Source organism: Drosophila yakuba, chromosome X (genome assembly GCF_016746365.2).
Source record: "Drosophila yakuba strain Tai18E2 chromosome X, Prin_Dyak_Tai18E2_2.1, whole genome shotgun sequence".
In the NCBI taxonomy this organism is placed as follows: domain Eukaryota; kingdom Metazoa; phylum Arthropoda; class Insecta; order Diptera; family Drosophilidae; genus Drosophila; species Drosophila yakuba.
The window spans coordinates 7,946,589-7,968,218 of record NC_052526.2 but is presented as its reverse complement, the minus strand read 5'-3'; the positions used below and the strand labels follow the sequence as shown (position 1 = coordinate 7,968,218).

Sequence of the window (21,630 nt, the reverse complement as noted above, 5' to 3'; positions counted from 1 at the left end):
GGGATATTGGATACCTATTCATTCAACGAGGGACCAGACTCTCCCAGCGTTCTTTGTAAACTTTTAGCCAAAGTTGGTCAGATATTCAGGATTCGGTGTTTTTTGGGTTGATCTCCTTTCAACAGGTTCCATTCCCAGAATTTTTGGAAAAATAACTTTTAAATTGCAAGCGTAAAAGTTCTCCCACCCAAATAAAATATTAGAAATACTACTCTCTCGGTTGCATGATTTTACATTTATGTTTAACTTTTATTGTTTCCTCAGTTGATTTATTTTATTCTTGTACAGTATAATTTCGTAGATATATATATATTTTTTTTTTTGATTCATCGTTTATCTTTTGCCGGGATGTCGTTATCAATACAATATTGTACAATTTTCTTAGGCTACAGTCTGCGCACAGAAAATGTGTGGTAATTAGAATTAATTCGTTTCCATATCGGATCTTTGCAGCGTACAGTTACCTATTTTCGTGGATTACAATTGGCTAAATACGTTTCGTTATGGTTCAATGGTTTTGGGGCGTGAACGGATTGGGTTAATAATAATTTGGAATTACGGAGGGGAGTGCAATATAGTGTAATTTTAAGTTCGTTTAAACTCTGATTGTCTGTCAGCTGCAAGTAGATCGCTAGTTTCTCAACATTGGTGTCTGGATTCCTGTCCTAACTGCAGCAATTCCACACACAAAAAAAAATGTACAATACAATATATAATACATGTGTATTAAGATAGTTATGCATATTACATACATACAGGCGTAATTTTGAGGAAAAAAAAAATGCATCTTAAAAGCTAGCAAAAATAGTTTACGTTTCACATTTATATATATCTTGTATTATAGTTCACAAATTAAATACGGTTTCAATCACAAAACTGAATAGTTTTATGGTTGCGACACGCACTGTGACTACAAAAAACCACATTTATATAAACTTTTTTCTTTTATATTATGTTTGACTTTATTTTCCTTTAATTTTCTTCTTAGCTATTAGCGAGCAAGCGGGATTTTCCATCGCCGCCATCAAATAAACTTCAATTTTCTCTAAGCAATCATTTTTTCCTTATTTATTGTCAGCGATTCTCATTTTATTTCTTGAAATTAATTATAACAAACAAACATAAATAGTTTTCTTTGAGCACAAAGCTAACGACAAGTAAGTACATAATATAGCCATCCTGTTCGCACACACACAGCAGTTAGGACGGACAAGGCTCGTGTGTCTGTGTGAGTGTCTGTCTGTGTGCAAGGATATACTCCTTGCTACAAAAAAAAAAAGGTTATAAAAAAAACCACCTTCAAATTCAAATGACTGAAGAAGATGGGAAGTATTAAAGTTGGGAATACAGTTTGCGTAGAAGGTTTCTTTTTGTCAAATTTTTAATGTAATAACTGTCAAACTTCGAATTGTAAGTACAGTCTGTCCAAAAACCCGTCATCTTTTACAAATAAAACATTAAGTTTGTGTCCTTATATTGCTGTAATCGTTCTTTCACTGTTCTAGGTCAGCCATTTGAGTTTGAAGTAAATTTCCTAGACCAAATAATTTAGCTTAGCTAACTTCGATTCTTCGATTCCCTTACCGCACGCACACATATACATTTAAAATCTATTACAACTTTCATATACATTTAGACACTCAGTTTAAGGTATACATTTATATATATAGTTATATATGGTTTTATTAAATTGGGTTTCTTTACATTCAGTCAATTTATTGCAACACAAAAAAAGTTTACAAAATTTTAATATTTCTATACTAGTTCACGTCTTTTTTTCTTTGTCATCAGCAGCAAATATTTTATATGCGATTACAATTAATAAACTAAACATCTTAAAAGCTCTTCTCGTTAAAAATGTAACACTTCTAAATGGGTTTCGTTTTGCTTTGTCCTACCGTTTGCAAACTATAAACAGTGCTTAATGTTATATTGTATTCCTTACTCTTTATAAAACTCTATAAAGATTCCGCGAACCCATAGACGAATTTCAGGTAGAGATTCATTCGATTAGTGGGAAACATAATTCAGATATTTATATTTTATGTACACAATTACAGATACAAAAAAAAAAAAGGTTCTAGGTGATAAACCGACACGAGTCTCTCAAAAAACATTCGTACAAAAGGCTTAAAAAAGAATTCTAAACTAAATTAAAATGTTTTGTTTTTATTTTTCTTGTAAACGAGGTCGGTGTGAGCATGCAATGGATTTCCTGCATCTTTATTATTGCAAAAACTCCTCGTTTTTTCTTCAGCTTCTTTTGGTGGTTATCATTTTTTGTTGCAACACATTTATTAATATTTAGGCATACAGTGCGTTTCTTGACTGTAAGACGACGTGGAAAGGGGGGTAAATGCCAACCGCTCGATAAAACAAAAGACTCAAAATCGCATTTAATCAACTAAATTCAAACTGAATTATATGAATGCAGTTTTTCATTAAATTAAGTAGCTTATCAGTTGAATATGTTGAGAGCTGCTAATTAAGGTAATAGTAATTGTAGTGACCATTTGAATGGAACAAATGAAGCAATTCATTGCACAATAAATTTAATAATTCAACGCCCAGCCCGCATTAAGGTAAATCCAGTTAAGAGATATTAAGGTATAAATAAATTACTGCGAATTAAAAGGGGGCGCAGGACGCAGGGCGAGGTTGGCTTTTAAATTGGCATTTCTCCCTGCAACTTTAAGTCTTTTCGTCACAAAAACGTTTCTTTAGAGTGTAACTACTTGTGTGTTGTATGTTAATTGCTTGCTTTTCTGCTGTTTTTTTGGTAACTTGACGAAGCATTAATCCAAGTACATCATTTGCATATACACATATCAAGCTAATACAATTTAAAATTGGTTTCTTGCAGCAGCAGCAACAGTTATCATTATCGTTGTCCTTATCGGCAGCCAAGAGAGTTAGTTACCCAGTTTCAATGCTTGCCGCGCGGCAGTCTTATGGGTATGTGCGGATATCATGTATCCGCCATGGGGTCCTCTATGTTGTTGTTGTTGTTGATGTTGTTGTTGATATTGTTGTTGATGTTATTGTTGATGTTGTTATTGTTATTGTTACTGCCGGCTAATGGCAGCTGCTTTATCGTAATTACATCCTTTGGCTTTTGATGCAACAATTGTTGTTCTCGATCCGGTTCCGCTTCCCTTTCCGACTCGCTCTCCTCTTGCTGCTGATGCTGCTGCTCCTGATGTTGCTGCTGCCGCTGATGTTGCTGCTGTTGCGGATGATGCTGCTGCTGTTGCAGATGTTGCTGCTGTACATGCAGCCGCTGTCTGCCGCGTTGTTCTGGTATAATTTTATTGATTGTGTACTGATTATTGTTGTTATCCTTATTGTTGCTATTGTTGATGATGGTGTTCGTGTTGTCATCCTCGCTGGATGACATCTGCAGCACTTGCTTCGCCTTACTCTCCCACAGCATTCGATTGGCCTTTAGCTGAAAGTAGACAGAACCAAATGCGTATTCAAATTAGACCGCTCATAATGGGCGCACTTGTGCGTGAATAAACCCACATACGAGTACAACTGCTCCCCTCTTCCCCCCTCCCCCCTCCTCACTCCTTCCAGCTCCCTTTCCCCAAAAGCCCTGCAAATCGTGTATTTCCCGTGCAATTGCAGCTGTTGCCGATGGCCTCCTCATTACGGCTGATGGCTGATGCTTCTGCTGCTGCTGCTGCAACTGCGGCACTATGTGGCATACAGCGTATGCAAACATCTGCCCCCTTTTTTGACTGCCACAAAACGTTTGAGTGCCTGTCAAAGCGAAAACTTTGGCAGCACAACAATTTGGTGTTCAACTTTGCGACGTCGCAGTTGTGCAAATTAAAGCGCAAGAAAAACAGTTATGGAAATTCCTTAGTTGCTTTTGGCTCTTATTTCAGTTTAGTTTTATGTATTTTCGTCAGCCGCACTTAAAATATGGAAGAAATTCACTTTTGCACTCTATTTGGCATGGTCATTTTTTACTCTTTAAAGCAAACTTAAAATTGATTGAAAATGATTATAAAAAATGTGAACTTAAAATGTGTTCTCTATAACCAAGAACGTAGTTTGTTCTATTCTTAGAAGCTATCTCATTAGTTTTCATGGCTTTTTTACGCAAATTGTGACTGGAAACAATTGAAATTCGTTTTATTCGCGCTTTCTGTTCGTTGTTAAATATTTTAGATTTCCATTTGGTTTTTGTTTATCTTTCGCTGTACAAATGCAGCTCTTGTTTTTACAACGTAAGCGTAATTTTCACAACATTTTCTTTCTTTGTGCGGTTTTTCCTTTTAACTCAGTTGCTATTTTCCCTTTTCCCCTTTCCCCTTTCGCCTTTACCATCCACCTCAGGGTGTTAACGTTTCGTTATTTGATTTCAATTTCCTCGCTGCAACGCAACGCCACTGCCACCGCTCGCTTTTTAATTTTTGCATAAATATTAAATATGCAAATATGTTTAAAATATTTAATGTTTGCAGACACCTCTCTTCCAATAAGCGAACGCAATGGCGGCAAGGGGCTGCGGGCACAGAGCCGTCAATTAATTAAAATATTTGCCATTAACATAAATTAAGGAATATAATGAAATTGCCGGACTTTCAATTGATATTAATTGCGTGGCACGTTGCGTGGCTTTCGAGGGGGGGTGCATGGGTTAACTGGCCGGTGAGCCATCACTACTGAAAAAACGGGATTGCAATCGGTTCGGGCGATGCAATGGGCGATAGGGGATGGGGGATAGGGGATGGGGGTTGGGGGTGGTGGTATCGGATGCCTGTCAAGCTGGCGGGGATTGCGAAAGTTGACTTAACTTTGTCCGGTTCCCGTGAACATTTATCCACCACCTCCTTGCCCCATTTCACCATCCCGTCTGCCGTTGGCGTGCATGTATAAATTGCCACTTATGCCATCAAGCCACGGCCACGCCCCCTCCGCAGCTGCCGCCCACCGACTGGCCACCACTGGCAGCAGCAGCTCGGAAACATTGCAATTGCAACTGTCAAACAGAAAGTGCCCCTTTGACAGGCCAATAAAAACGCACAAAAATCGGGAACATCATAAAAAAAACAAACCACTGGCACCGCAAAAAAAAAAAAAAAAAAAAAAAAAAAAAAAAAAAAAGAGGTTCCAGCCTAGGTGCAGCAAATCGAGTGAAAATATTCATTTTTAACCTCGTTGCGTTGAGACACATAACACACAAATGCAAAAAAAAATCAAGATGCAGTTGCATCTCTTTTGTAACTATTTTTCTACCATTTTGCAAGCGATTACTAGTATTTATAGTGGAGTTCTATGAAATAATATAGAAAGAAATAGCGCTCAAGCAAATATATGCTGGAGAAGAAAAAAGGAGGCGTAAATCAGCGCGCAGATAGCTGAACTTGAGTTAACTCAACGCCACTCGAGTCGAGTGGCCCGGAGTAACGAGGAGTGGACTAATTAATTAGCAGCTAATTTAACGCCTCGCTGCGCCCGACATAACTCAGCAGGATGCACTTGCAAACAGAGATACCAGTTGCCGACGGGTGGGATAAAAAAAAAATAGAGAAAGAAGAAGGCAGCTGGGAAGTCAGGGGGCAAAAGGTCGGTAAAAATGGCCAAGTTAACCGAAAATTGCAATCAAAATAGTTGAAAATTCCGGTGGCCGACAGCTGTTAGCTCTGTAATCTGTAAGGAAAGTAGCTGGGAAAAGCTTTGAGTCCTTGAATCCTTGGCCAAATCATAAAAACCAATTATGGTCTAATTAAAATTGCTGGGCAGCAATGAACTCAACTGCACTCCTCGTACATCTGATAATGCGATTGCTTAGTAAAATTTATTTATGTTAAACTATCTCCGGGTAAATCTGCTCAAAAAGTACAACTTATTTCATTGAACTTATTTAATTTGTTGTTGAATGCTGCAATGTCCCTTTGGAACTGGATAAATTAATCATGAAATCTACTCTTGCAACTTTTGCTGGCATAAACGAAGGAAAATAAATGTCACATTACGTAAAAATGGGTGCAAAAAACCTTGATTGATAAAATATATAGCAGCGGAAAGTGTTAAATAAATAATGACATTACATAGTTTGCAACATTGAGGAAAGAAAAAATTGCAATATTTTTTACCGCATGCCCTCGATATACTATACTATTATTCGATTAAATTCATATGTACTCCATATATATTCCAGGTGTTACAAAAAAAAAAAGAAGCAGAACATCATAGTTTTTCCCAACATTAAGCGCACAATGTGCATACTATCAACCATAGATGGCGCCAGCAAGCGAACCACATCAAACCCACATCATCATTGTGATCAATGGTGTTCCTTTCAGTTTCATGGCTTTGTAACCCCAACGAATGCATTACACATACTCGTATGAATCAAAGTAGCTGGAAAAAGAACAATACAAAAAAAAGGCGGAAAAAAGAACCAAATATAAAGTAAAATCGCTAGGTGCAACCAACAAACGAGAAGGCGAAGTGCAAAACACAAAACAAACAAGCAAAACACAAATCGCACATACAGAACGAAATCGAGTAGAAGGATAAAAAAAAAACAAAAAAAACAAAAACGAGTTGCACAATGTGATGTGATGTAAGTGGTTGGGTTTCCCTTTTGTTGCTGGTGGTTGGAGGGGCAGGGCATACGGTGCGTATGGGATATGTGCATGGGATATGCAGGGAAGTGCAAAATATGCCAATGACACTGGCAGCGGCAGTGGCAGCGGCAATGGCAACTTCAACGGCCCCGAGCCAAAGTGAAAGGTGAAAGATAACAAGAGCCTGTGAAAATGACAAGCAACAAAAACAAAGGACACGAAAAGGGATTCCAGTGGGTGGTGCTGGTGTGTAATAGGTATAGAGTGATTTTGCCTGCACTTGACGGTGGTGATGCCAATGGAAGTATCTTAAGAGCCCTAAATTGGAAAGAATGCTGCCTTAAGCTTTGCAAAATTTTAAAGTTCATAAACGTATGGCCCACAGAGTTTGTAATAAATTCTATTTCAGTTGTAATTTAAGTTGCGTTCTGGTGTAGAATTGAATTCAATTGTTTAGCAGAGAATATGAGTTCTCAAATCAACATTATGGATTGCAGCTTATTTAAATAATTAAAAATATGTGATTGAAAATCACAAATAATACATGGAATATTGGCATCACTAGCGTGCTGAGATGATTTGGTGAAGTGGTAACATGAAAAAGTGACTGTTTTTGGAGTGTTTTGAGTTTGTTTTGCATTCGAGAACCGGTGTGGGGTTGCACCTTACCTTCGACGTGTTGTCCTGCACCCATGCATCTGGCTTACCATAGTCCGGCGGATTCGCGTACGGATCGTAGCCGAGCACGGACAGCATGGGCGCTATGTCGGCCATGTCGCGCACCACGTCGCCGGGTATTTGGCCAACCCATTTGGACATCGCCTCCAGATTAACCGGCTTGATAACCTGGTCCGACGAACGCTCCACCCTGCGATTGAATGCAATGTTGAATTATGGACTCAATACATTCGCAATTCTACGATTTCCACTTACTTGGACAGCGGCACTCCATTCGGCTTGTTGATAAACTCCTCGTGGTGCAGCACCGCATCGTTCCACGGCACGTCCAGGAATTTCAATATCTTTCGCATCCACTCCTCGGGATGCAGGACCAGCTGCTCGTAGTACACCTGACAAAGAAAGAAATGCATTTCATTATTTGCTGTGATAAAAATACCGATAATTATTTACGCAAAAAAACAGAAAATCGATTTTTGCCAAAATTTCAATATTTGCGATTGGTATTTTCTGTATAACTTGGCTGAAAATGGTCAGAGAGCGAAAAGAATTACAGTTTTGTACTCCTAATTACCAATACTAACCAACCAAATCACTTTTTGACCGACTGTGTTAAAATAATTTTTGGCCATTTTTTCGCTTTTTTTGTAAGGGGTACCATCATCAAAATTTGCAAAAAATTTGAAAGACATAAAATTTTTGTTCGAAAACGCAGTTCGATTGCAAATTTAATTACGAACTCAACGAGGTATGACATTCCATATTCGGACCAATATTTCCAATGTTCTGATCAAAATACTGGTATTTTTAGTAGTAAAAAACAGAAAAACGATTTTAGGCAATTATCCAAAAATTATCATAAAAAAAATTGCAAAAAATGTGAAAAAAATAACATTTTTTGTTGTAAACGCAGTTTGATAGGAAATTTAATTACGAACTCAACGAGGTATGATATTCCCCATTGGGACTATTATTTCCATTGTTATGGCCAAAATACTGATAGAAAAAACGCTTTCGGCAAAAACGAGTGCATAAATGGTTTTACAATGCACCACAAATACTTGGCTCTTTAAATGCCGCCTATCTGTGCACATTTTAATATACACTCGTTTTTTTGAGAGCCGCCATCAATGGAATTTAAAAGTCAGCTCGCTTAATTTCCTGTGCCAGACTGCAGCTCCCCGACCAAGTTAATCATCGTTGATTGAGATGGGTGGCGCCACACCTGGCCACCTGCTCCTGGTGGCCATGTGAGCATCTGACTATTGGGTGTCTGGGTGTCTGTGTGAATGGGTGGCCAGGACTCACCATCATGCAGCGGTCCTTGCCAATGTCCCGGCACTGCTCGTGCATCACCTCGATGGCGTGGTTCCACTTCTGCATGCACTGCCGGTAGCTGCTCAAATCGAAGCCGGTGATTGTCACCTTGCGCGATATAATCGAATGAACAGTCGCCCGGCCGTCGCGCACCATGAATAGGAATTTAGCCTGTAACGACCAGAAAAACGGGTAACGGGTGCACCCGCAAAAAGTATTAAAAAAAAAGAAACACTATATAGAATATTAGCACTTAAATATTAACAATCAAGTATATGCACTTCATTAAATCGCATTCTTTCAAAACTGAATGCTTTTAATACATTTAACATTTTAATTTTGATATTTGATATATACAAATATCACATTATATCACAGCAAAGATTTTAAATCGCCTGTCGCGACAGCTTAACATATTTAATGAAATATTTTTTGTTATCTTTGGCTGGCGTTCTTTTTTGGATGACAGTGCCACCAACCCCCCAGGTTAATGTCCATTAAAAGTGATATTTCTGTGACAACGGCGAGCGAAGATGGCTTTAATGCCAGACTCAGATATGGTAAATGAAAATGGTATTGCATTACTGATATGGTTATGTTTTTTATGCTTGCACAGGATGCAAAGTGTGCGAAGTGTGCGGAGTGTGCGGAAATTGTATCACTGCGGGTGCTTACGTTCGGAAATAGCTCGATGACATAGGAGCCCATTTTCAGCGTCAGCGGATCCTTGTTGCATAAACGCGGCGCCGGCTCGCCGTGCTTGGCGATGATTTCCAGACAGAACTGCGCGATGGCACTGTTCATGACCTCTTTGGTGATGCCGGCCTCCTGCAGGCGCAGTGACTCCTTCTCGGACTTCAGCCAGTGCGAGCGCAGCTGCAGGATGCGCGGAATGACGCGGGTTTCCTGCCCGCAGCTGCACGGATTCCAAAAAGCAAAGAAAAAAAAATATATATATATACAGATGAGAATAAATACACACAAAGCGGCGGAATAGTGGCTGCGGGGCAGCTTCTGTTTACGTGGATGCGGTGCATTGTTGCATCCCTGTTGGATCCATGGATTTCAAAATCTAAGCTTTCAGTTGGGACACAACATGGACGGCAAATGGTTGGTTGGCTCGCAGTATTGTGATCATTTCAATGCTGGATTTCTTCACAGCGCTCCTTTAACTAAGCTGATTTAACTTGGTAGCATTACTTACTTAAGCTTACTATTTAGCTAAATTAGATACCTTCAAGTATAACTTGTCAATGGAGTTTGCCTAACAGCAGGTTCACATCATAGCCCCTTTAAATGAAAATCCAAGTCAAGCTTTACGTTGGTAGAGTGACGCCCCAATATCCTAGTTCAGTATCGCCGGGCAACATGTGATGGGGGTGCCACCTCCATTGTGCAACCTCCATTCTGCTCCTCCACCTCCACCTCCAGCACCACCTGCTCCTCTTCCTCCCGCTCTTCTAATGCAATCGACAAAACGAAATGGTATGCCATCCGCTGTTAGCTCTTTTGGGTTACCCTCCAGCGGATGAGGATGCGGATGTGGATGCGGATGTGGAAGTGGAGTCCCCGTCGCGATTCGATGTCTGCTGCATAACTCCGATTTCAGTCCTCTTCTCTGTATGCCCCCCTTCCATTCCAGGACTGCTGAAACCAGTGAACTATAAAGGGCTTCAAACGATTCGTTTGCCGCTCTAGAATTTTCCGCCGCCAGTGCTCCGTAATCAAGTTCAGAGCACACACAAAAAATTACTGCCTGATTGCGTAAATTATCATAAATATCCCACACAGCAGCGCCAGCCAAACGAACGGCGATTGAAAAACAAAACAAAAGTAACTCGAACTTATGAACCTCCCAAAAAAGCAGAGTAATCAAAGTCGATCGAAGCCATAAGTTTTATATGAAACTATATAGTAAATAGTATATATCATACAGTAGTGGCTAGTAATAAACTCATTACTAAATGTTTAACCATTGCTCCTTGATGTCAAAGATACAAATCAAATATTTGATTTAATTTGTGTGACCGCACATTTTTGAGAGCAATTATATCAAAGTTAATTGCCTTTTTTAATTAAACAAAATTGAGCAATAGTGCCAGTCATTACGGTTTACGTTCGAGTGAATAACAAATCTAATTAACATATTCTATATTAATAATTTTCTACTAATACACTATTTTGTTTATTATGCACAACTTCAGTAAGCACTTAAAGTGCGCTGCTTTATTGTCAACTTATCATTATACCCGTTACTCGTAGAGTAAAAGGGTATACTAGATTCGTTGAAAAGTATGTAACAGGCAGAAGGAAGCGTTTCCGACCATATAAAGTATATATATTCTTGATCAGGATCAATAGCCGAGTCGATCTGGCCATGTCCGTCTGTCCGTCCGTCTGTCCGTCTGTCCGTCTGTCCGTCTGTCCGTATGAACGTCGAGATCTCAGGAACTACAAAAGCTAGAAAGTTGAGATTAGGCATACAGACTCCAGGGACATAGACGCAGCGCAAGTTTGTCGATTCATGTTGCCACACCCACTCTAACGCCCACAAACCGCCCAAAACTGCGACGCCCACACTGTTGAAAAATGTTTTAATATTTTTTCATTTTTGTATTGGTCTTGTAAATTTCTATCGATTTGCCAAAAAAACTTTTTGCCACGCCCACTCTAACGCCCACAAACCGCCCAAAACTGCCACGCCCACACTTTTGAAAAATGTTGTAATATTTTTTCATTTTTGTATTGGTCTTGTAAATTTCTATCTATTTGCAAAAAAACTTTTTGCCACGCCCACTCTAACGCCCACAAACCGCCCAAAGCTGCCACGCCCACACTTTTGAAAAATTATTTGATATTTTTTCATTTTTCTATTAGTCTTGTAAATTTCTATCTATTCGCCAAAAAACTTTTGGACACGCCCACTCTAACGCCCACAAACCGCCAAAAACTGTCCTTCGCACTTACACTAGCTGAGTAACGGGTATCAGATAGTCGGGGAACTCGACTATAGCGTTCTCTCTTGTTTTAATTTGATATATTTTCAAGCTGTAAGTCAACTTGTATTATCTGTTTGTTAATTAAGTTGGTTATCTGTAGCAAGCTTACGTGTTTGCAATTGCTAAGAAAACTAGTCAAAATAACTGACGTTTTTACTTGTTTTGGTTTTAGTTTAAAAATGTATGAAAATAAAATAGAAAAATGCAGTTTAGTTGCCTCCTGAATAATTTAAGCAGAGAATTGAGAATTTAGTTCTGTGACACCAAGTTATCAATCCTAAATTACCCAACATTAAACACTCAAAAGGTTCACTCAAAATAAAAACAAAAACGCATTAAAACCGCAATTTAATAGCCCGAAAACATGGAGTCACCTATTTTGCACCATCTAAATCGGGGTCACAACTTTATCTGGCCCCAACCAATTACATTTGTTCGCACCTCAGCATGGGAGCCCTCCAACTCGACGGGTCTGGTTCTATCCCTCTATGCCTCTATTCCTCTAGCCTTCTATCCCTAGTATTCCATGCCAATCCCACAAAATTGTTTCGGGGCTTGCCCCAGACTCAATTAGTTGATGCCAAGTCTAAATGCTAAATGCTACAAATACTAAACCAGATTTAATCTGGAAACCAGGAGTGTACTATGTGGAGTCACAGGGCGAGGAGACGTGGAGATGAGGGTGAGGTGACCTACTCCACATACGGTTAGGAAAGTTTTACACTTTGCACCGCCCACGTTACGTTTTTGGAGTCCTGCAAAGGCGAACAAAGGACGAGGACCCATTCTGTAACTAAAATCCGTGAGATCCTTGAGGGAAAGGGAAGTCGGTTTTTAAATAGCGGAAATTGCGCTGTGCAGCCATCAGAAAAAGCAACCCCGACTGACTGACTGACTGCCTGCCAGGCAGCCCAGCAGCCAACCAGGCATCCAGGCATCCTGATGTCAGGATCCAGGACACAGGATAGGCCACGGATACGATGGGATGACAGGATGGAGCGAAATGGTCTGGAAATGGGCCGGGCAAAAAGGCAAATTGTTAATATCATAAAGGCGGGGGGCTGGGCTAACGAAAAACTTGACCATTTCTCATTTTCAGATTGCGCCAAATGCCGTGGCTAATTACTCGTGCGTAAGGTGGACTTAAGAAATTATTATAATAATATATCGCAGATAAAAACAACGGACCGAAGTATACAAACAGATACGCAAATGGAGGCAGCACGGCTCTCAACTCAAAATGAAGAGTAAAAAGATATTAAAATTGCCAAAGGGCAGAAACGGAATATATCGAATTGGTTTCACTGGCTTGCCTGGCTGCCGTAGGTGGAAGATTGAAATTGGGAAGTTGAATCGGCGGAGCAACGGCCCCAAAAATGTATATGTATATTAAAATTTACAACATTTTCCCCAATGGGGCGGTGTGGAAATACAAATACACTTTATGACAGTGCAACAAAGCCGAAGAGGGAAAAAGGAACGGAAGAGGAAATTATTTGGAATTCGAATGTTTTTCCAAGGCATCATCGGCAAATGTTTGATTCCACTCAGGGCAAGTGTGAAATTTGGTTAGCAGATTTCCTGGCTTAAAGGATTTGGAAAATATGGTAAACAAACTTTTGATGATGCGTCAAGGTGTAAGAAATTTGCCATTTGAGTTGGGTATATTACGAAATTTAAAGACTGTAACCACTGAACCACATTTAAATGAATACACATATAATACACATTAAGCCAACATTCTTATGTATTAATTTAAAGGAAAACAAAGAAAGGTCGCGTTTAATGGAAAATAAACAAGATCAGCTTAAACAAAGCCCAACAAATAAGTGGAAATTGATATGCGATACGTGTGAAATTTTTGAACTACTAAAGTGGAAGCCGTTTTCTTCGAACTTTTTCTCGCAATTTTAGAAAAGGAAAATTCCTAGTAAGCTACGCCAGTCATTGCCTTGGAATGTATTTTCCATGAAAATTCAATTTCAAAAAGGGCGTTTTATTACAAAAAAAGAGAAATAGAGATAAACATGTCTGAATAATATAGATTTGTGATATGTCAAAGTTCTCAACAACTCGAAGCAAAAAGAGAGGACTTCTTTTACGCAAAATGTGACACAGGGCCAACTTTAAATTGAGTTTCTTTCGGTGAAAGATACATGTTAATTGAATTGACAGCCTTGATTTCGAGTCCTTTAACAAATTAACGGCGAGGGTATCCATTTCGATGATGCCATTGAAAATGTTATGTAATATTTGAGAATATAATATATATATAATATGGAAGAACAAACTGATCAGGTGATTAAATATGACTTGGCATATAAAGTTGTTACATCTTGAGACCCTTAACGCAACCCTTTTCGTGTTCGATGGCAAACCAATAAATCGCCTTTGATATCCGATATGTGCAAGACTTCTCCGATGGATGGATGAATGGATGGAAGGAAGGAAGGAAGTGAAGCATTCGCCCCCGAGACCGCGGCATTGTGGCAAACAATCAAATCGAACAGTCGCCGGGTGGTGGGAAAGGGTATTATCCGGTTACTGGGGGGGGAAAACCCAGTAGCCAGGCTTCGGGATTCAGGATTTCAGGACTCGAGAGTGGCGAGCAGGAGGACAGGATAGCAGGATGGCTGGGGAGCAGGACTTACCGCACATCGGGATGGGCATCCAGCATGGCGCGCATCAAAGTCGTCCCAGATCTCGGCACGCCGCCTATGAATATTAATGGCATCTCACGGTTGTATGAATAAACGCGTTGATTGTCATCTGTGAGGTATTTCTGAGCGTGTCCGTATTTCGTATCCGTATCCGTAACCGTAACCGTAGCCGTAGCCGTGTCCGGGTTTTTGGATCCACATCCGCATCCGCGACGGCAATGTGTAGGTGTAGAAAAAAGGGAAAAAATATGAAATTAGAGAAAAGTTGCAGGCGTAAAATAAATGGCATGGCTCCTGCTGATGGCCACGGTGATTATTATTATGATTATTATGATTATTATTATGATTTGTATTATAATAATGATGATGCGGAGTGAAAGCTGATTGTGGGCGATGGCTTCTTGGTTGAACAAGCGCAGGTGTCAACGCCATCGGGGGCATTAGCGTCAGAAGACACACAAAATGGAGGCGACAGGTGATGGGCATTACTAAAAATAGATGCCAGCTATCCATATGGAGCCCCAAAAGGTGCCGAAGCCTTATCTATACCTAGCCCAAAAGCCTGTGATAAATTTGGTACCTTATCAAAGGTAAACATGGCGATGTTTGTTACCCGCCTAATGTGAAATCGATCGACTTCCATAAATCATAAGCATTCAATTAGAAATGCGATAAAAGTGGCCTGGCGCTATTTTGTATCTAATCACAGTGTTTTATAAGATAAATAGAATTCATCACAGATTTAGTCTTGTTGGTGAGAACAAATGAAAGCTTTACGAACCTTTTGCAAACACGTTTTCATACTTTTGCATTTGTTGTTTACCCAATTGAACCACAACATTGATTTTCGCTACTGTTAAGTAAAGATGGATTAAATTATCAATCACTTTTGCTGCTCATTTGCATGCTGAACCGAAGTCCATCAAATTGAAGTCCATTGTTCAAAGTGCTTTGTTTATGAATTTACTACTTGGTTGGGCGGTGAACAATTTAATCCCAGAATTACTATTAATTTCGTTTGCTGTGTTGCAAGTCAGCCAATTTGAGAAAGTTAATTAAGTCACGTTTTGATTTCGCATTTTGAAAAGCCCGACTGCCTGGCTGTCTGGCAATTTATGCCTGGGCTTCAAATTTTCCATATTTGGCAGCACAAAATAATCCGGAATTAAAGCCTATTTATATTGCGTTCCTTAATTACCCGAACTCTGTATTTGGATTTGCATTAATTTTATGCCATTTGTTTGCACCGAACAGTGTGATTTCCCCCCCCTTTAAATAAGATGCATTTCTGATGCCATAGTTTAGTGTGTGTGTGTGTGCATTGAATTTAATGCAATGCAATATAAATCGATGGGTCCAAATAATTATGCATTTGCATGCGGCATGATAGCCGAATTAAGCCATGGCTCCAAAACTTCCATAATTGGATCCACAAAATCCCCGGAATTAAAGCCCCTTTTCATGTGTAAAGCCCCCCTTTCATTTTGTGGGGGGGATGTGTTAATGCTCTGTGGAAATGATTTGAGCATCCTGGACGCATTGTCTTCCATTTGTGGAGTCATCACCACCTCACCTAAGCTGATGACTGCTGGCCACCATGGCCAAAGCTGCTTATGACCTCCGCCTTCGATATTCCCAATGCTAATCAATGGATACACCACCCCATCCCATCCGACTCTACTACTATCGCCCATTTCAAGTCCAACGAGACCATTTTGGTCTCGACTAATGTTTACAAAATCTTGTTCGGTCATCCGATAACCAGTTAAATTCCCTGAATGACTTTTGCTTTGGTTTTGCGTGTGCGGTTGGTGTTTTCCGGGGGGTGTGACTGGGTTTTCATCTGTGCTCAGCCAACATGAAATTAGTTATCCAGCTAAGGTTCTACTCCCATGCATTTTTTCCTTTGATTTATCATTGCAAATGTTTTTGTTTGGCTTGGTCAGCACGAGGGGCGTGGACGCCGCACAGTGCGTCACACAAATGTAGTGCTCTTTGGGCTGCAGATAAAATTTAGATATCACAATAGCTCGCTTTAGATGCCTGAAGTCCATAATAAGCGCAATTCGCCTGCAGGAATTCAAATAACCCATCAAGTTTGAATTGAAAGTGCTCAGCATCGCACTGATTTCGGAATCAAAAATGGATTATCGAATAAGGCAAGCCTAGAATCAGTGAAGAACTGATTGCTTGTCAGGTATATCAGCCCTTTTACCATTTGATTCAATTTAAATATTTCCTACTCACATGCCTACATTTTTGCGACGCACCTTGGTGCAAAGGAAGTCGATGTTCGATGGTTTTCTCCTCTTTTTTTTTCTGTTCCGGAACGGAAAGGATGGAAGAATGGATATGGTGGTTGTGGGGTTGTGGGGTTGTGGGGGTTTTTGGGGGGTGTGGGGCAAACAGATTGTGTTCGATTTGGGGATACATACCTCAACGCGAACCATTTGGGAGGAGAGCTCGTTGGTGGCGTCCACCTTGAAGAGGCATGTGGGCCGCAGTTCGGTGAATTTGAATAGGAACATGGTGATGACGATGATGCCGAAGAGCACCCACAGGGTGACCTTCTTATTTCGATATGGCAGTCGCATTCTGGCGGTGGTGTAGTTGTCGCAGCTAACTGCCCTTTGATTCGGCGAATGACGATGATGATGTGGTCTTCTCAGGCCTCGTCTAATCTGATCTGATCTGGTGTATTATGTGGTATAGTATAGTATGGTATGGTATGATGTGGTGTGGTGTTACTGCCTTCTTCCCGAAGGCGCCCACTCGTCGCTTTTTTCAGCTCCGGCTCCTATTGATTGCGTCTAGTTGCTACTCCGCTTCTACGTTTGCCCAAAGCTTAAATATGTAAATTGGTTTTCTTGAGGTCCTCAAAGCGAGAGTTTTGCTTTGGCTTTTGCTGTAGCAGTTGCTGTTGCTATTGCTATTGCTAGTGCCCCGTTGCCGTGTTGCTCCTTGTGATGCCAGCTCCTCTTGTTTGCCAAGGATGCGGAGTGTGGAATATCGGGTGAATGTGGTGGTGCTGGTGGCTGGTGGTTGGGTTGGTGGTGGGTGGACTGGCTGGCTGTGATGTGCCTATAGTGCAGCAGGATACTGATGCTGATGCTGATGCGGCGGCGGCTTGGCGGTGCCACCACAATAACTCCGTCCACGTTCTTGGTGGTCCTGTTCCGGTCTGTGTTCTGGTCTGGTCTGTTCCTGTTCCTGTTTCTGGTGCTGTTTCTGGTGCTGTTTCTGGTCCTGCTGCTGCTCCTGCTTATGACGTTGATTGCTTTGCATCGCCTCGCCTTTTGTTTGCTCCTTTTTGGCTAGCCAGCAGCAGCAACAACAACGCGGCACAACAAAACACGATCCTGGCAATACTGGCTGCTATCCTGATAGTCCTTGCAATCCTGGCAATTCTACTAGCAGCTGCTGCAGGTTTCCCGTGTATATCACTCTCCTTGCGCTGCCGCCTCTTCTAGTCCTGGCTTTCTTCCATTTATTGCATTCTTACAAAATATATATACACATTGATAACACGCTGCAACGGAAAAAGCAAAGACTACGTTAGGCATATTTAAATGGTTTGCCACGAATTATTGTTTGCCGCCACGATACTCGTTGCTCATGTCTTGTGTCTACGGGGAAATGTCGCTATAGCAAACCGAATGCAGTTTGAACTGTGGCTTAAAAACTGAAAAATTCCTTTCTATTTTAAATGTAAGCAAACTTTTGCAACTATTTTCTTGCATAAAAACTTGTAAATATTTAAAACCAATGTTTTTCTGTTTCTTTAAGTTGATGGGCACACTTTATGGCTTAGTTAATATGTAACGTACAGGGTATGCCCACATTGGGTTTTGAAAGTAAACCACAGTATCACTTTGCCTTCTCTTTGGCTGGTTATCGTGCAACTTTCAATGGTTGGCACTCGACTATCGACACTCGACTTTCGGCACTCGACCGCTTCTGACTGGCAACCTCAAGTGACTACGCACCTCATCGACTTTGGCCGCTCGACTTTTCCTTTTTCTTACCTTTTCCTTTTCCGCGACGACGACGACGGATTCCCCTGATGACTGCAACTTCAGTAGTTTCAGTTTGAGTCGCAGTTATAGCTTCAGTTTCGGCATCAGCTTCAGCTTCAGCTTCAGTTTTGGGTCCAGATGTTTGCTCAGTTGTTGACGAAGAGCTGCCAGCCGAGTGACTTAATGAGCCGAAATGCCAAATAGACTGGAACCAACGTCAGCGATATATACACGTAGTAGCTCCAATCGCCGGTTATTTCCTCCGTCATACCTGCAGATGGAACGGCAAACATGGAAATATTATTAATCACCTTGCATCACAAACAAAAAAAAAAAAACAGAAGAAGAAATAACGAATAAATACAAAATACCAACACAAAAACGAGAATGAGAACAAAAACGAAAAGAACTGAGAAGAAGAGAAAAGTGCAAACACAATTTCCCTGGCTGGGCGATGGAACACATGATATATTTGATTAGAAATCATCCACGATACATTTGTTCTTTTCCTTTTCAATACGACATATGAACGTGACTCCCATGGGAAAGGGTGAGGGTGAGGGGGAGGTGCCCCTAAAGAGGGAGTGGTGTAAGCGGCTCAAACACAGAAGACATTTACCAGATGTTTTCCCAGAGACTCAAAGTGCTCCGAGGTACAGTAGAATGCCATATCCATTATTAAACACAATAGTTGGTACCCGCAAATTGAGCACTTTATTTAGAAGTTTATAAACTAAAAGAAATTAATTCAAATAATAGATTTAAAGTGGCATCGTGGGATAACAAGTAGTAAGAAGATTTAATTATAGGATTTAAGCTCTTTCAAGTCCAAAATCGTTCATGTAAAAATGAGGAAGAGTTCATGTAGCAATGGTTACCTTGGACTCCTGGTGCTTTTGTGCACCTGACAAGAATTGAAATTCATATTTAACAACTTCCCAGTTGAATGGCAAGCTTATCAATTTCCCAACGCAAGGAAGTTTGACTGTAATTGCCCACACACATTGTGGTTGCAAATCCCTCAAACTATTCGCCCTCAAGGAGCTGGAGTGCATATGAGTTTCAGGCGACATTCGTCACTGGGCTTTCCGTCCGTTTGGAGGAAAAACGGGTTGCCATCAGACGATTGAGTAGATGGAGAGAGAGGGTTGTGAGTGGTGGTATAGTGAGTGGCCGGAGCACACTTGGCAACTGCCAACTGCCAAGTCCCGGCAACTGCAAGTCTCCCAAGTGCGGCCGACGTGTCAGATGCTCGAGTACTTATAATTCCTTTAAATTCTCAACTTTCCCAGCTCCGACATATGAGCGGAAGTGGAGGTGGCCCTGGCCAGGATGATAGACACAGAGCAGCGGAGCGATACCAACTGGCAAGCAGATAGGAGACTAAAGTGCCACAAAGCGAAAAATGTACTATGTACTATGTACTATGTAATGGTAATGGTATATGGTATGGGTCGTTCTGGGTGAACTTAAAAAGCTTAAAGGCCATCGAGGGCTTCCATACACACTTTTTTTGGATAAATTCAAGCTAACATTGTAGCACGCATTCACTAAGCGGCTGTCTCTGCAAACAATTGCAGACATCAAAGGCAGAAGGTAATGGGTTTTAGTTTCCGAGTAGATATTACTACAGCACACTTTGGGACACCACTTGAAATGAGATTAACAAAAGTCATTGCTCAACTTGTATACTTTGCCTTTGGTAATACTTTTTCAATACAAATTACGCCACAAACTCCTTCTGAATTGGAATCCGATTCTCATTAATTATCTTTTATTTGCTACGCACAAACTCGAGGCGTAAACTTTTACAATTCCGCAAAACTTTAATTAATTTTAAATTCGAATTATTTGTTGGCAAAAGAAAACTCACACACGCACAGTTTTCCGCCCACGTAGAGTCGTAAGTTTTCAAAAATGATTTTCGTTTTTGGGTGGGTGTGGGTGTGTGTGTGTGAAAAGCTTTCGTCACTCGTTCAACCTTAGAAACTATTTTCTTTTCGGTTTGGCCAAAACTTTCAAAAAGCTGGCAATTTGTCGTCGTCGTCCTAGGTTGTCGCAGGTGTTCCTCCCACTTTCCACTTTCCACTTCCCCCATTTTCCATCTTACCATTTTCCATCTTCCCATGGCCTTGTCATTTCCTTTACCTTTACCTTTTCCCTGCACATTTCACCTTTGGCGTTTGCTGCAAACATATATCTCGTTATTCCCAATTACACATGCACTTTTGCAGCGCGTGTGCTCCTGTGCTCCTGTGCTTCCTGCCATCTGATCCTGCCAACTTGTTGGTCACTCCCCAGCCCAAGGACCCGAAAACCTGGAGCACAACAAGCACAGCAAGGACACGGCGCAAAGGAGGCGTGTGTACACTGAAGAAAACCAAGTGTGTTATAATAACTTTCTGGCAAAACCAAGTTATAATATTCCTCTTCTAATATAATACATTTCTCTATGCTAACAAGTCTGATTTATAATTAAGAATTTGCCATAATTGCAGATAGTTCCACGTCATTGTCTAATTTTCATTGGCAGTCAACAGAACTCACTTGAGCACTAGACTCGTTGTATATTATTGTTAAAATGGGGAGAGTTTACTTTAAGACATCTGTGGCAATTGGGTCAGCATAGTTCAGCCATCCAAACAGCTCAGCAAAGAGAACTGCCACAACTTTTGTTGCAGTGCATGTGCACTGAGAATGTATCTTCACATATGACAGAAAGCCCTGAAGGGCCTTGCTTGTTCTTCGGCTTGCCACATGCCACATACTCCACTCCGCCGCCGCTTTGCTGCCGCTTTTCGTGTGTCGAAAAGTTGTGATATTAAAAAATAAATAAAAATAGAAAATTCCTTTGCCCATATTTTTTGCATGCTAAAATTGTGGCTTATATATTTTTACCCCCGAATTTTCGCCACCCCCCCCCCCACTCGCAAAAAAAAACTTTTTAGAGCAAAGTTGCCACGGCAGCCGGGAAAAAACCCCTTTTCTACTTTTTTTTTTCCACTGCTCCCACGCAAATAAAGGGAATATAAAACATTAAAAAAAAAAGAAAAAGAAAAAACGAAATACAGAGAAAAGAATAATAATAATAGCCCGAAAACCAAGTTGAATTTTTGTTTGAAGAGGTGCACTACGAGTGTGTGTGTGTGTGTGTGTGAGTGTATGTGTTATGTTGGCAAACATTCACACATATTCGAAAACATTCGCTCCAGTTTTTTGTTGCCTTTGTTGTCGGTTGTTTGCTGTTTGCTGTTTGGCTCAAGTGTCGGTTAAAGTCTTGTAAAAATTAATAAGCGTGTAAATTGTATTGTATTGCCACACACACACACACACACACACACACTCGCACTCGAACAAACGCATTAAATTGTTT

The 21,630-nt window shown here is 40.6% G+C and overlaps 2 protein-coding genes across 3 annotated transcripts; both read right to left on the bottom strand.

Annotated features, from left to right (window-relative positions):
* Positions 1-216: 216 nt before the first annotated feature.
* On the bottom strand, positions 217-16,835 carry LOC6524629 (protein-tyrosine sulfotransferase). 2 transcript variants are annotated; one of them, XM_002100450.4, is made up of 7 exons: positions 16,677-16,835; positions 14,233-14,363; positions 9,258-9,498; positions 8,574-8,753; positions 7,521-7,657; positions 7,257-7,455; positions 217-3,448 (listed from the first exon to the last, which is right to left on the bottom strand). In XM_002100450.4, exons 1-7 carry the CDS (start codon positions 16,833-16,835, stop codon positions 2,969-2,971), a joined length of 1,527 nt encoding a protein of 508 aa, XP_002100486.3. In that variant the 3' UTR covers positions 217-2,968. The 2 variants fall into 2 exon arrangements, with proteins under 2 accessions (XP_002100486.3, XP_039226100.1); XM_039370166.2 differs by having other exon boundaries at positions 3,319-3,448; positions 7,295-7,455.
* Positions 16,836-18,267: 1,432 nt separating this feature from the next.
* LOC120320460 lies at positions 18,268-18,527 on the bottom strand. Its single transcript, XM_039370175.2, has one exon. The coding sequence runs from the start codon at positions 18,524-18,526 to the stop codon at positions 18,404-18,406; it is 123 nt and encodes a 40-aa protein (XP_039226109.1). The 5' UTR covers position 18,527; the 3' UTR covers positions 18,268-18,403.
* Between the last annotated feature and the right edge of the window lie 3,103 nt (positions 18,528-21,630).